Source organism: Thamnophis elegans, chromosome 8 (genome assembly GCF_009769535.1).
Source record: "Thamnophis elegans isolate rThaEle1 chromosome 8, rThaEle1.pri, whole genome shotgun sequence".
Lineage (NCBI taxonomy): Eukaryota > Metazoa > Chordata > Lepidosauria > Squamata > Colubridae > Thamnophis > Thamnophis elegans.
In genome coordinates this window covers 55,389,868-55,405,911 of record NC_045548.1, presented here as the reverse complement: position 1 = coordinate 55,405,911, position 16,044 = coordinate 55,389,868, and the positions used below count along the sequence as shown (strand labels likewise).

Here is a 16,044-nt window from a genome sequence, read left to right as displayed (position 1 = left end):
GAAATGAAATGAGAAGGGGGAGAAGGACAGATGGTATAACTTGAAACATTAATCCTATGCCAAATTCACATTGCAGAGAGAAAAATTCAGCTAGGCAATGTCTACTCTCAAAGCAGGACTGTGACCTGCCTCTAAACCCAGCCTCAATTCATTTCCTCTTAAGCCAGATTTGCATGCATGATTCTGCTGTTGTGTCTCCTACTAAGGCTAAACATGTCAGTGTAGTGAGCTTACCAGAATCACAACTGGCTAATGAACCTACAGGTTTTGAGTTGTCCGCAGTTTCTGATTTGAAGTATCTCATCGAGTGTGAGTGTCTACAAATGCACTTGTGACTGCCCTTGACAAACAATGTCAGAGGATGAGGTTTTGAATAAGATTTGGACCTCTCTTACCTTAAGTTCCATCCCCCTGATATTACTCAACTCCTAAACTGCTGCAAACTTAATCCACCCCCAGGACTAGATCGTTTTCTCCATCTCTGCTATGTCTGATGGTTGGCAGCTGATTTCTGTAACATGGAATAATAACAGAGTTGGAAGGGACCTTGGATGTACCATTAAGCAATAGGACAGGGTTAGTCTGTAGGAAATTATGAAACCTGCTTTTTAAATTAATTAAAAACAATAGGTTCTTCATTTTAAAAAGGTTCTAGAGCTGTATGTGATGGATTAATATTTTTACTTTGAATTGTAATACTAACATTTTCCCCCAGACATTTTTCTCTATAGCCTTTAGGTATCAAAAGAGAAATAATTGGTACCTGCACCTTTTTGTCTCTTATATGACAGCTGTTTTAATTTGCATATGTGTATGGATTTCAGACATAAATAAGTACAATTCCCACATGTGGTGAGATTGAGAGTGGTTTTATCACATACTTCACAGTTCTTCTCCAAAGAGGAATTACAAGAGGAATCAGTATTGAGCTTGTTAGCATACTTTCCTTGAGACTGTTCCTATAGTCAATATAAATAAATATCTATTATGAACACAGATGAAGGAAATATATAAATTGAATACAATATATAACAAAGCTAATGCATCAGTAACATACATAGTTATCAGTAGAATAGATAAAAAATAATATTGTTCATACTATTTTAATTAAAGTTAATTCAAAAAGCAGGTGTCAAAACTTATAACAGCTGTTCAAATTGAACATTATATACATATATATATATATGTCAGTAGGTTGTACAAAGGTTAGTTTTTGTATACCTGAACCAGTCTTAAAAATATGACTATTGTAATTAAATCTACAGGTGCAAGCTTAGACAAAAGCATTGAATAATAAACTTGAATGGAAAAATGGTTGTGAGGGTCAGCTCTCTTATGAAACTATAAGAAACACAATGTGCCCAGATAGACTGAAGTAGGACAAGGGTTGTTGTTGTTGCTGCTGTTGTTGTTGCCTACAATGACATTCAGCAGAAGATGCTAATGCATTCTGCCCCAAACCTCATTCTCATAGCATTCATTGCTTTTATTTTTTATCTGTTTTCTTTGAAATCCAGTGATATTAGTTACATGATTCGTAATTCATATTCTTCCATCATCCATATTGCAGGGTAGTTTATGGAGGAGGAATATGGTTTTTCTGTAGGATTAAATAGCCCTACCATTATCAATAAGAATCATGCACATTGCATTTTCTTCCTCATGATACAGTCCTACCACTGACAGCTTAAATGGTGTCAGTACTTTACCCTAGTATCTATTATAGATATCCTAGTATCTATTACCCCAGTAAAGTACTTGGACTGCCTAGCTTAAATAAGAATGTGACCTGAAGTACAAGTTCTATTTTGATTTATGTAACATTCTCTGACACTCAACTATATTTCTTGATTTTGCATATCTCTTTTTAAATTTTCTACTCTGTGACATGCTTTTGCCCAAACTAGTTTTGAGGATATAAAGAACCTCTTCATCCATCTTTTGGATAGACACTTGTAATTGTGTTTCATTTTGTTCTATTGTTTCATAGACAACTGACTTTATTTTTGTCACAACCAGAAATACCATGTTACATCAATTTATATTCCTTCTATGTTTAGGCTAGTAGAGGATGCTCAGTTGATGAATAAATTGTACTTTATAATATGTGGAATTAAAATAATAATGAGCATGAGAATCCAGGAAAAAAGGTGTACATTTGAGTTTGGCTTTAGTTTGTTATTGTTATCTTTTCAGTGTTAGTGGACATTTCAAAGCATTCAATGGGTAGGCAGGAAATTTAATCCATTTAAACCACAAATTTCAGTGGTACAGTCTGTTGTCGAACAGGAATTGAAAACCTTTTGATTTAAAATTTAATTGGTGTACCATATGCATTTGAACACACGATAAAATGACTCAAAACTGACATGCATATTGCTTATCATTCTTGTGTCTCCTCCTGTAGAAGATATGTTTGCGATTATTTGGGAAGATTGGTGATAATGAAAAGTCTCTTGTGATTGTCCTATGTTTGATAATTTACTCATCCACTTGTAACTAGATAAATGACATGGATACAAATAAACTCACTGAAGTAAAATATTTTGAGTGGATGGATTGGAGTCTAATTTAATCATGCTTAAGACTAAACCTGCTACTTTTGAGGATTCCTCCCCCCCCCTGTAGTTAGTATCACCAAAAATTCTATCCAGAATGCTTCTGCCTACAGAAATCTTTCCTCCCTCAAGCACCACCTCACTTGTTTAGAGGGTTCAAAGAGGAAGGGGATTGCATTATAACTGAAATGGGGAAAAGTAAACAGAATAGTAATTTGAAACAACTAAACACTGGTCAAGAAAAGCATTACCCACTGGTAGTAATTGAGAGGCTGTTTTATACTCTTGAACTATATCAACTTTCCTCCATCCATGGAGGGGAAATCCTTTAGCTGGAGGCAGGAATGAAGTTCAAACCCTGAAGACCTCAGCATTGTTCTTGTAATCTGCTGATGAGTTTTCCCTCCCCACCATGCATGAAGGGAAATTCCTTTGGAGGATTTCTCCTACCTGCGATGCATGAACATATACAGAGTGGATTTTCTCTGCATGTGCCATGGAGAATGAATGTCTTAGTGGCTTTTGTTAACCAGCAAGACAACTAGTAGAATCAGCGCTGGGTACTAGACCAGAGTTGGCACGATCTCTCCTGAATAAAGGAAAGATCATTGATATTACCCTGCTCTGGACAGTAGCTCCTTGTGAGTAAACTGTGAAACTATCATTTCTTGTAGGAAGGCTGTAGGGAAGACTGTAAATGAATTGACCCAAAGTAGCCTTATATATTCTTATTCCCTCTTTTCTCCTTTACCTGTGCCATCCAACTATGCATATTTACAAAATCATTGACATTCGTCTTTCATGTAGCAAAGTGGACATAATCCATGAAAATTTGTATGTAAAAAGAATCATGTAGGTGAGATGGATGTGTATACATTTGTTAAATAAGTAAATAATAACATTGGCTGATCCTTAAACTATGTATTTGTTTAACACTCTGTTTCTCTGATATGAGTTGATTATTGTGTAAAAACTTATAAAAATATATGTTGCTAAATGAGACCAGGTAATGCTATCAAAGAGTAGCTTTCTGCTGCAGGTTGTGGACCTCAGATAAATAAACTGGCTAGCTTTTAGCATACTTGTTCTTATTTCAGGCACAGCTTTCAACAAAATGAGCTCGTTGATGAACTACACCTCATAAAATAAAACCATATTCTTGCAGGCAGTAGAGGAATGAATTAGAAAATGTGGAATAGAAGAAACAGTGTCTGTTACTTGAATCTATTAACAACTCAAAACAATCTGAGGCATGCACTAGTTAAATCTTAGAAAGTGCTACAGGCAAGCCACCATTGCAATTGCCATAGAAAATTATTGTTAGTCGTTAATGTTGATAGTTCATATTGTAGGAATTACTAGCAGATGGAAAAACAGATGACTCAGAAATACAGTATTAGCAATCCATATTTTTTTAATAAAAACTCTAATAAGGATTATAGCATCTGCTAGATTTATTTAAATAGTTTCTAGGAAGAAGAACAACTTGTTTTCGAAGTAAACAACTTGTTTCAAATTTATAACACATTTTGTGAGTAAATATCTGTTTTATTTACAATTTTAAATAATTTCAGTCATTATAGGATTACTAGGTTGGAAGGGTCATTGGCATTCTTCTGGTCCAATTCCTTGTCCAGAACAGAAATCCTCAATACCATCCCAGACAAGTGACTCTCCAGTCTTTGCTTGAATATTTCCAGTGATAGAGCATCCATAACTCCAGATAACTTCTTATTTTGAGTTTGAATCTCTCTTTAAAGGATTCATCTCTCTCTTCTTTAAGCTAAAGATACTTCTTTTAATCATTCTTGATAGAATTTAGTCTTCAAATTCCTTACAGTCTTTGCATATTTTGCAGTTTCTCATTATTCTTCCTGTACTTTGGCAGCTAGAAGTGGACACGGGATCTCAGATGTTGTCTGAGTGTCTTGAGATTGTCCTCAGTGAATACAGTTCATAAGTGCATTTGCTCTTTTGGCAGCTGCAACACACTGCTAGATGTGGTGGTAAATCCACATGGTGGATGGTAAATCCACGTGGTGGATTTATTAGGCTACCCAGATTTTTTCCCATATCAGTAAATCAGTTTTTTCCTACCTAAGGGCAAAACGAATTTCTTACCATGAGGGAGATCTGATGGATTCCCTTTATATAATTAATAATATATATGTGATCTAATATGATATCTACCATATTATTAATTTTGTTGAAATAGTCTCTGGGTATCTCTGAAGAGAAATCTGCCAGTGTTGTTTAAGTAATTATTTATTAGACTACATACTTAGGAACCAAGTTAGATTTATAATTCCAAATGATAATTAACAGTTCCATTATAAGTGTATAGAAGTGAAGCTCAAAACATTTAAGGAACTTAAAACTTCCAAGTTTTCTATTAATTTGCTAGGTTCAGCTCAATAGATTTCCAGCTGAAAAGACTGCTATAGACTCATTGATAAGACCAAAAGGGTGGGTGGGGGGAGATTTTAAAAAAGACCAACAAAGAAGAAGGCGCTTTTAAAAAAATGATTTTTAAGTCATTTTTATAACACCCTGCTTTGGTGGACACCATATGGGGACAGAAAGAACAATCTGGTATTCCCTCAAGTCTGATGGTGTAGCCTTCACTGCAGTCTGTTGCAGTGGCTATTGCCAGGTGGCTGTTGCCAGTAAGGGAAGGAAGAACTGATGCAGCTAATCTTTCAGAAGAACCAGAAGAGCTCAAATATTTCATTCTCCCCACCCCCCAAGCAGAGGTGTTTATGGGGTGGGAGGTGTCAAAAATGTTGACATGTTGGCTCCTTGTGCATGCATGTAAAAAAGTGGGAGGTTATTTTGATCACAGGGTCATAGCTGCCATCTTGATTCCCATACCTCCCCGTGGTCGCTGCAGCCCTCCAAGTATATTTGTGTTAAGATATTACACAATAATTTAAAGATCACACTGCACACTGACAGACAATTGCTTTTTCTCTCACTACTGGCTCTATAATGAGTTTTGAAACATGCTTTTTAAGGTATTCTGGAAATGAGACCTTGCTGTCTATTTTAGATGTACCCTAAAGGGTAAATAAGCGTTTCAAATTCTATTCTGAAATACAAATTTTCAGCCAGGTTTTCTACTGCAGAATGTTTTCTTTCAGTGACCCGCATTATTTATTTAAAAAATTAAAAGCTTATGCTCATTAAAACTTGTTGGGAAGAAAGGTATCATAATATTTGGCAAGTACCTTTGTGAAGTTTCTTGGGAATTCTTGGGACATCCAAGAAGAATTTTGATAAATTGCTCCTGCTTGGAAGGTAACATTTTGAAACAATATTTCCAACAGCCTGTTCTTGGCTTTAGAGCACTGTGTTTGCTTTCAAAATCCAGTGCTGCTGTTCACAAAACAGTTTCTCTGTGTGTACCACCATATGACTCTTTTAAATCCAAATATTGGTTCTGGGTTCCTATTTGGCACTTTAACTCGTGTTTCAAAGGGTTTCTGAAAATATTCCATGATTGTTCCAAATTGCAAAGTGCTTAATTCCAACAGTTCTGCATCTTTTAAAGAAGTAGTTGCTTCTAAAACGTACTATTTATACTTTGCCTGTGCCTGTGTATTTGTATGCAATTGCCTTCAAGTCAGAGTAGACTACTAGCAACTGTCTGGACTAGTCCCTGAAGTTTCCTTGGCAAGATTTTTGGAATAGGTTTGCCATTGCCTCCTTCCTAGAACTGAGACTGGCTTAGGTATGAAACACAGCTGGTTTCATACCTAAGGCATAATTAGAACTCACAGTCTCTTGGTTGCCACTACACCAAACCAGCTCTCACTATTTGTATTAGTTACCTTATAAATGATTGGGTTCCAAAGACAAGTCCGATTTAAGTATTTGAGTATTTCAGTTAGCGCTGTATAGAATTCTACTAACTTAAATACTTTAATCATTTTCCTATCCTTTTATGCAGAAAACAGAAAAATTATATCATTGCATATTCTACTTCACTTTCTAGTTTTACTATTGTAACATGAAACAAAACTTAAATTTTTGCTAAAGCCAAGATCAGAAACATCAAAGAAGAGATTCCAGGTCCCAAAGGTGATTTTTCAAGAGGCAACTGGACTTTCTTGTTTTTTCTTTTGAAGACATTTCGCTTCTCAACCAAGAAGCTTCTTCAGTTCCTTGGTGGGGAATGGGATTTATATTCCTTGCAGACAGCTGGTCATTTGCATCCTTGTAGAGAGTTGTTGAGGCCACTTGGAGGTTCATCTGAGTCCTCAGGATCACCTGTGTAATGCAAATGGGTGTGGAGCCTTCTTGGCTGCAGGATGTTTTCTGCCCTGTGTTGCTTCATTGTTGAAGACAGGCACAAGCTGTTGAGGATGATTTTGTGTTGTCTACATCTCAAACTGAAGTGCAAATTGTTCCTATAGTCTGCAATTTTTCTGGAAATCCATTCATACTCCCACCCCAATCAAAAGGTGGTCATCCCAAAGTGGATAGTTAAAAGTCTTACGGAGATTCCCAGTCATCCAGGTTGTGGTTGTCCCAAAGGTGCTTTTTCAGGAGGCAGCTGGACTTTCTGGTATTTTCTTTGGAGACACCAGGGTTTATCTGTATGAAGAAAAAGAAATCAATTTTGAAAAAAAAAAATGGAGCATTGGCCAACATAACTGTGATATATGATTTTTCTGCAGTTTTCCAAAAAGGATGATAAAAAATATAGATGCAATGCATACATAACACAAGTAAATTTAACTACCCACTGCATAGACTATATAGTTCAGGGGTGTCAAACCCGCGCCCTGCGTGCTGGATGTGTCATGTGCTGGCCCCGCCCCCACCCAGTTTAGCGAAGGGGCAAAAAGCCCCAATATGTCACATGATGCCGCCATGACACTGTTTGACACCCCTAATCTAGTTGGTCAGATAAACGTGGTTAATTCTGGTGCTATGATACAAAGAATTTGATCTGCATCTGTAGAATGTTTGCATACTGTTTCAATGTGCTGGATGTAGAGCCAAGGTGGCGCAGTGGTTAAATGCAGCACTGCAGGCTACTGCCAGATCAGCAGGTCAGCGGTTCAAATCTCACCGGCTCAGGGTTGACTCAGCCTTCCATCCTTCCGAGGTGGGTAAAATGAGGACCCAGATTGTTGGGGGCAATATGCTGACTCTCTGTAAACCGCTTAGAGAGGCCTGAAGGCCTATGAAGCGGTATATAAGTCTACTGGATAGTAACATCTAGGAAAGTCTGTTGAGATTGGGACAGAAATTTATAAGACCTCTTTACATTTGAGCTGAATATTTGTACATCTGATCATTCTATTTGCAGAATGCAAGTGGCCCTTGTTATTCTCAATGATTCATTTCTAGCATCGCACTAGTGCAACTCCTTATAGCTAAGAGAATGATTGTTCTGCTTGATTCAGAATTTTTTTAAAAAAGTTAAAGACCTTGCCCATTTTCTCGCAGCTGGCACATTAGAATGTACCATGACCTCTTTTTCACACACAATATAGGTTGGTTGTCATAGGAGATTCTCAGTAGTACAGTCATTGTGTTTCAACCAATATTTTATAAAAACAAGTGGGATGTTTTTGCATTACATATTTTTCTGCTATATAGTTTACGGTATAATATTCAGTTTTGTAGACAAAATGATGTTTTTCGACCACAGAATAGTTTCACCAGGAAATTGTTTTTATCTGATGTGTATTCATGCCAGAGTTTTCTTCCACAGGAAATAAAAGTTTTTGTTTAAGTCTAAGTAATCATGATGGAAATAATCAAATTGATAGCTTTAAACTGCCCTCTCTGAGCTGAACTGAATAGATTATGTATTTTTATTCTCAGCTTTTACTTAATTGTGTTGCTAAACCATTTCCTCTTTACTCCTGATGTAAAAGCTTTTTGTAGGAAAGAGTTACTATAGTGGTGTTGGAAAAACTGTCCAATTGGGCTCAGTTCCAAGTGGGGAGAAAGACACTGGAAACAGGGAGGCTGCTTGGAAGGAGAATTTAATGGTGGACAGGACCACATGGGTGGGCAGCTGACCACATGGAGTGGGGAGTGAATGTTATTTATACCCTCTCTTGGGCTTTGACCTTGAGCTTCCTGTTCCTATGGCAAGGGCATGTATCCTATTGGTTGCAGACTCCCATGTGGAGTCATGTTTGTCTGAATCGAGTTTGGTTGAACCTTGCTGGGTGATGTAATGAAGGGGCTTGGTTGTGCCATGTGGTGAGCTAGTTATTATGTCCTGGGGGATCATGTCTTAATCCCATCACCCTGGAGCTGAGGTCTCTTGTTTTATAGATAGACTGGTCCAGTCTTAATGTGCACCGAATATGTGCTGGGGTCAGGGAGCTGCTCTTTGTCATTAAAAACCTGTTTCTCCTTTTCTCATCCAGGGAAATATAATATTCTGCCTTCTTAATATTTCCCAAAATATTTCATTCTTCTAAGGGTGCTAACTTTCTTCAGTGGTGAGTGGCATTTCATGCCTAGTACATTATTTTGTGCACATATACATGTGCAAGCACATTTTACGCAGCATTTCTAATATTAGAGTTAGCATATCTGAGCTGTAGGAATCTGGACAACCACTAGATAGTAGCAGATAGTTTTCGGTATCTCTTTGTTCCACCTGGTGATTGATTGGATATTTGCAGCCTAGAGAAGGCACTATACTTGAAAAAAAGGGAAATTTTGATGATTTTAAAAGAAAAATATATCTTACAGCTATGCATATTTTCTATTTTTACTTATTCATTTTTCTATTCCAGTCCACTTCTTAAGCACAGAAAAAATCATGACAATTCTTAGGAATAAAAATTAAAGTATATACTAAAATCCAGTTGAGAAATGCAGCTAAACATATTTAGGTAAACATACTCATTTCAATCCTGAGCTACAGATATTCTCCTTTATTGGTAAACATATTTAGGAATATCTCTCATTTCAAATAATCTGCTGTTGTCATATTCTTTAAGAAAGTTTTTTCTGGAGTGAATTCTCATTTGGAATTTTGTTGTTACATTAACATTCTTATTAATACTTGCTAATAGTTATCCCAAAATACTTTCAAACAAGTAGTATTTTAACTTATAACTAATTCTGTTTTAAATAAGTTTGATGACAACCTTAAATTTTTAATCTTTAATTTGATCCTTTTCTCAACTGTCAACATTTCCCCTAATATTTAGAGTCAATGCTTTTGGAAATACTGAGTATCAATTAACCTTGAGGCCAAATAATAGATGTTAGTGTTGATTGGTTAAACTAATTTTTTTAAAAATAACAATATGGGAATATAATTAGCATGTGTGCATGTATGCATACATACACAGACTCTCAGGATGGTGTAATAAATATCAATTTCACTGTTGTGTTTTCCATTCTGAAACTGAATTATTCCTGCAAGTGCAGGTGAAGAGTCCCAGCCTGAAGAGCAACATATTGGTTGACAAGGCTCCAGTATCATCAGATTGTTGCAGGTGTCTTATTATTAAAAGTCTTATTATTATTATTATCATTGCAGGGACCCCTTATTATTTTTGTAAAATTCCTGAGGATGTTAGGAATACTTTGAAAATTGCTAATGTAATATTCTGATAGAGAAAGCCGCCTTCTTTTATTTAATTTGGATCATTTTTCAGGTAGATTTTATCTTCATAAATTAATTTGCCTTGAAATAAGCGTGGGTGTAATCCAGTGAAGTATCTACATAGGAGGGGGGGAAAGCTTTGCGACCTTGTTAGCATCACCAGCCCTGTACAGTCATGAGTTTGCAAGATACTACAAGTAAGCATATGAGAAAACAAATTAAGAAGAAGGCGGATGATAATAACAGTTTTTCACTACATCACATCACACTTTTTGTCTTTTTTATACATGAAGAGTTTTGAATAAACTTTGTTTAAAGCTTTCCTCTTATTCCTCATTCTGAGTCAATCTTCTCCCTACCAACTTCAATTATTATTAGCTTCCTGGAATAAAGCAGGATAACAGTAAAATAGCAATAGCAATTGTTTAACCTTATATTGAGTTTACCAATACTCTTAGCTATTGTAAGGAAGAGGTACACTCTAAGCTCGTGATGGCGAACCTGTGGCACATGTGCCACAGGTGGAATGCAGAGCCCTATCTGCAGGCACACAAGCCATCACCCCAGCTCTGTTGTGTATATGCGTGCTCCTCCCACCGGTCAGCTGGCTTTCGGGTGTCTGCCACGCATGCAGGGGGGGCAGGACACATGCAAGAGATGTGCATGCATGCGCAGGGGCAGGGTCATGCAGCAGATGCATGCACATGTACAAGGGTCATGCACGCATGCACAAGGGCAGGGGGCACGAGGGTATCACATGTGCATTGCATTATGGGTGTATGCATGCTTGTACTTTCGGCACTAAGCGTTGAAAAGGTTAGCCATCTCTGCTCTAAGCAGTCAATGTATAATAGTGCTCCAATTGTCATTTTGTCAGTGATGGTCATTTTGAGAGCTGTTGTTATCAATATATTGCCATATATACATAATCATTTTTTAAAATAAGTGATTCAGAACAGCATACCCTCTCATAATTTATGTCTCATAATTTTGGAGATTGCCTGTCCTGCAGTTAAATGCACACTTAATTAAATGTAATCTGCCGGTTGATAATAAATATTTCCTGCACAGTCCATTGGATGAGTTCAAATTCACTGTTTGATACCTTATTTTATATAAGAGACTATGAGATGAGTAGATTGTTACACATTCATGTGCAGCTTCTACTATGAGCGAAAATATTTTTATTAATGAAAAATGTTTTTATTTTTACCCAAACAGTTAAAAAACCTAAGTTTGGAAGAGCTGCAGATGAGATTAAAAGCTTTAGATCCAATGATGGAGCGTGAAATTGAAGAGCTTCGTCAAAGATATACTGCTAAAAGACAACCAATTCTGGATGCTATGGATGCAAAAAAAAGAAGGCAACAAAACTTCTGATTTTCTTAAGAAGATAATGATACGAGTTGATGTGGACACTGCGAGAGTCTTCATAACTACAGTTTTTGAAAGGCGAGTCATTTGAGCTTTGCAACAACTCAAGCAGAAGGACAAAAGGAAAGCACGCTAAATGTCCTTGAGCCCAAGTGAAAAATATGTTCTGTTTTTCATGTTTTGATACAATAGATGTTTCACATTCCTGATCTCTTTCAGCAGTGTTTCAGTAATGCTGGGTGTTATGCAGTAATGACTTGGGGTCCTAGTAAGACTTCAAGCTATTTCAAATTTTCCAATTAATGCAGAGCTTTAAGTGGCAATGTATGCGCCTATCATTTAAAGGCATATTTATTCCACATGCTTTGGTGATTTATTTATTTTTATGCTTGATGCTTCTTAACTATAAATGGTGCTTGCAGTTAGTGGAAGCCAGGGCAGAGTAAGTTAAGTGTATGTTAATGGTCACACTCTAAATGGAATGTATTGCTGTATTAAGGGCTGACTCAGGTAGAGTATTAGCTCCAGCTGGTTTGTAAGCACACACATGGGTCTCATGGGGTTTTGATTCAGGAGCTTGATGTTGAGTGTAGAGAAATACTTACATAAGGATGAGCATGCAGCCTACTCCTCTACTCTCTCGGGCATCTCTCTTTGAAAATAACAGGGTTCTGCAGTCTTAAGCAAATCCTTTTTCCAGGGAAATTGCACTGGAGAAATTCCAAGTGGGTTTTGTCTTAAGCCTGTCCCTTTCACATACAATAGGCAGGATCTTACAATGTAAGAAACAAGTGCCTATATACTGAGTTTTCTGTCTCTCCTTCCCACCTCCCTCCCTCCTCCTTTTCTTTTTAAAATAGAAAAATGCAGATCACTGAGTTTATGGTGCATATTTCTATCTATCACTCTTTTTCATTTTGCATAATTTTCAGTATTTCCTTTGGCTTCATAATAAAGGCTATCTTATAATTTGCTTACCTATTTACTCCACTTACCCTTTCCCCTTATTTTATAGAAATTTGGAAATGTTTTTCTATTACAAACACACTGAGAAACACTAATTGAAAAGCCAAAGAAAATTACTCTGATTCCAACATTTCTTTCATGTTTTCTCTTTGTTTTCTTTAATTTTTTTCCTGATAGTTTCCCCTTCAGCAGCTCTTCTTTGTAATCATTTCCATGATAATAAGTTCATTCCTGTAGCTATCCCAGTACTGTTGTGTAGATATTTTTATCTGTTATCTTATGTGCTTTCCTGGAAATATGCTCTTTAAATTCAATTTCCTCAATATGCTATAGCATTCCCCCATTTTTCATTTATTCTTCTGTCTAATATGTGAAATGTATTGTATTGTCTATATTAATAGCTACTTTTGTATGCTTATGGAATCTATTTTGTAAGTCATATTACAATTATGCTAAGAGGGCCACAGATTTATTTTGTCCTTACCTTCCCCCTTGCCACTAATTTGCATGTTAAGATTCTGGATTTTAGTGAATTATTTATTTTATTATGTGTTTCAGTCATTGTGAGCCACTAAAATTGTGCACTGAAAACTGGAAGACCACAATGTATTCTGAAAAGCCTTAAAATATTTGAAATAAATTACCATTCCTTTATATTTCAGCTGAGAACAATTTTACCATGTGTATGAATACACATGCATAAATTGATACCCAAAATATAAATTGAAAATCACAACCTTTTATAGCTTAAATGAGCTGCTATAAACCATAATTTTTTTAATAGAATGAAATAGAAAAAGTTATGGTGGAAACCTCACTGGGGCTAATGTCTCCTACTGTTTTTCATATCAGATTGATTGCAATTTACTGTGAATTTTTTTTTTTAGGTAAGGCATCTAAATCGTTTTGCTAAATAGCAAATAGTATAGATAATTATAAGTGATTCTAATGTAACTTATAAAGCATTCTTCCTAATATACTCTATAATAATATATGATATTTAAAAAATTCAATCATAATTGGTATTATGGGAGCCCCCTATTTGAAGCAATTGAAATGCAAACAGAGTTGTGTGTAATAATAGCTACCAAAAGAGTCTGCAGAGTGCAAATGGAATAAGAATGATTCCTATCTGTAATTCTTGGCCAGTACAGGTGAAACTCGAAAAATTAGAATATCGTGCAAAAGTTCATTTATTTCAGTAATGCAACTTAAAAGGTGAAACTAATATAAGAGATAAGACTCATTAATGCAAAGCAAGATAATTCAAGCCGTGATTTGTCATAATTGTGATGATTATGGCTTACAGCTCATGAAAACCCCAAATCCACAATCTCACAAAATTAGAATATTACATGCAATCAATAAAACAAGGATTGTACATAGAACAATATCAGGCCTCCGAAAAGTATAAGCATACATATGTACTCAGTACTTGGTTTGGGCCCCTTTTGCAGCAATTACCACCTCAATGCAGCGTGGCATGGAAGCTATCAGCCTGTGGCACTGCTGAGGTGTTATGGAAGACCAGGATGCTTCAATAGCGGCCTTCAGCTCTTCTGCATTGTTCGGTCTCATGTCTCTCATCCTTTTCTTGGCAATGCCCCATAGATTCTCTATGGGGTTCAGGTCAGGCAAGTTTGCTGGCCAATCAAGCACAGTAAACCCTCAGTCATTGAACCAGGTTTTGGTGCTTTTGGCAATGTGGGCAGATGCCAAGTCCTGCTGTAAAATGAAGTCAGCATCCCCATAAAGCTCATCTGTGGAAGGAAGCATGAAGTGCTCCAAAATCTCCTGGTAGATGGCTGTATTGACCCTGGACTTAATGAAGCACAGTGGACCAACACCAGCAGATGACATGGCTCCCCAAATCAACACAGACTGTGGAAACTTCACACTGGACTTCAAACATCTTGCAGTGTGTGCCTCTCCATTCTTTCTCCATACTCTGGGTCCTTGGTTTCCAAATGAGATGCAAAAGTTGCTCTCATCAGAAAAGAGGACTTCGGACCATTGAGCAACAGACCAGGTCTGTTTTTCTTTAGCCCAGGTAAGACGCTTCTGACATTGTTTGTTGTTCAGGAGCGGCTTAACAAGAGGAATACGACATTTGAAGCCCAGGATCCATCTGTGTGTGGTGGCTCTTGATGCACTAACTCCAGCCTCAGTCCACTCCTTGTGAAAGTCCCCAACAGTTTTGAATGGCCTTTTCCTGACAATCCTCTCCAGGCTGCGGTCATCCCTGCTGCTTGTGCACCTTTTTCTTCCACACTTTTCCCTTTCACATAACTTTCTATTAATGTGTTTTGATACAGCACTTTGGGAACATCCAACTTTATTTGCAATTACCATTGGTGTCAATGATGGTTTTCTGCACAACTGTCAGGTCAGCAGTCTTTCCCATGATTGTGATTCCTACTGAACCAGACTGAGAGACCATTTAAAGGCCCAGGAACCCTTTGCAGGTGTTATGGCTTAATTAGCTGATTAGAGTGGGACACTTTGAGCCTAGAATATTGCACCTTTTCACAATATTCTAATTTTCTGAGATTGTGGATTTGGGGTTTTCATGAGCTGTAAGCCATAATCATCACAATTATGACACATCATGGCTTGAACTATCTTGCTTTGCATGTAATAAGTTTCTCTCATATATTAGTTTCACCTTTTAAGTTGCATTACTGAAATAAATGAACTTTTGCATGATATTCTAATTTTTCGAGTTTCACCTGTATATGACTCCATAGTCATTGACTTAGTGGAAAGGCCAACATTCACAGCTATTGCCGAGGAGTTCAGAATCCCATTGTTTCATAGAGAGCTAGGAGTGAATATGTTCAGTCTAACGAGGTTAGTCATTTAGATTAGTCCCAAGTAAGATTTGTCCAAATAGAAACTTCCTTTAATGTCCTCAGTTTTGCAGAGCATTCTGAAATCTTGTACATTAAAAAATGAATGTCTAAATCATCTTTTTTCTGATCTGTGAAAAATACCAAAAAAGATTAATCAGGTCATCAGCCTTGGCTTTTCCTGGTGTGCCTTATGCAACTTAACCAATTAAAAATTACTTGATTCTTTCTTTTGATATTGCTTTGATTATTATTAGTAGTAGTATTACTAACACAGTGAAATCCAGAAAGACAGTACTAAAGCCAACTGCCAGGCTAAGACATACACACAGCACTTGGAAAGATCTCTGCTCAGATACTAACATAGATTTGATATGTACTTTTTGGTATAAGATATGCACAATCTTCACTCTTTCCTCCTACTGTCCTTCTTGACTTGCCAGGGTTACCCAGGAAGTTTTCAGTAACTATCACCATAGTTTTTGCATTGCATCCAGATCACAAATTAAGGTTCAGAACAAGCCAGAAATTTAAAAACAGTTGCAAACTGTCATTTCAGAGTCTGTCTTGCTCTGAACCTATGTTTCCAGGTACAAACATAATCGAAAACCCATGATTATGTGAAGACTTTCTGAGTTAATTGCAATATATCAAGACAGGAAGAGACAAAACCAGGATTGAAAGCATGGGCACAAATATATATATA

The 16,044-nt window shown here is 36.7% G+C and overlaps 1 protein-coding gene across 1 annotated transcript in view; it reads left to right on the top strand.

Moving 5' to 3' along the window:
- STK3 (serine/threonine kinase 3) overlaps positions 1-13,191 on the top strand; it is a 112,240-nt gene extending 99,049 nt beyond the window's left edge. The window contains exon 11 of the mRNA XM_032223242.1: positions 11,371-13,191. Within this exon, the coding sequence (XP_032079133.1) occupies positions 11,371-11,529 (159 nt within the window). The 3' untranslated portion in view covers positions 11,530-13,191. The remainder of the gene's footprint in view (positions 1-11,370) is intronic.
- Positions 13,192-16,044: the final 2,853 nt, after the last annotated feature.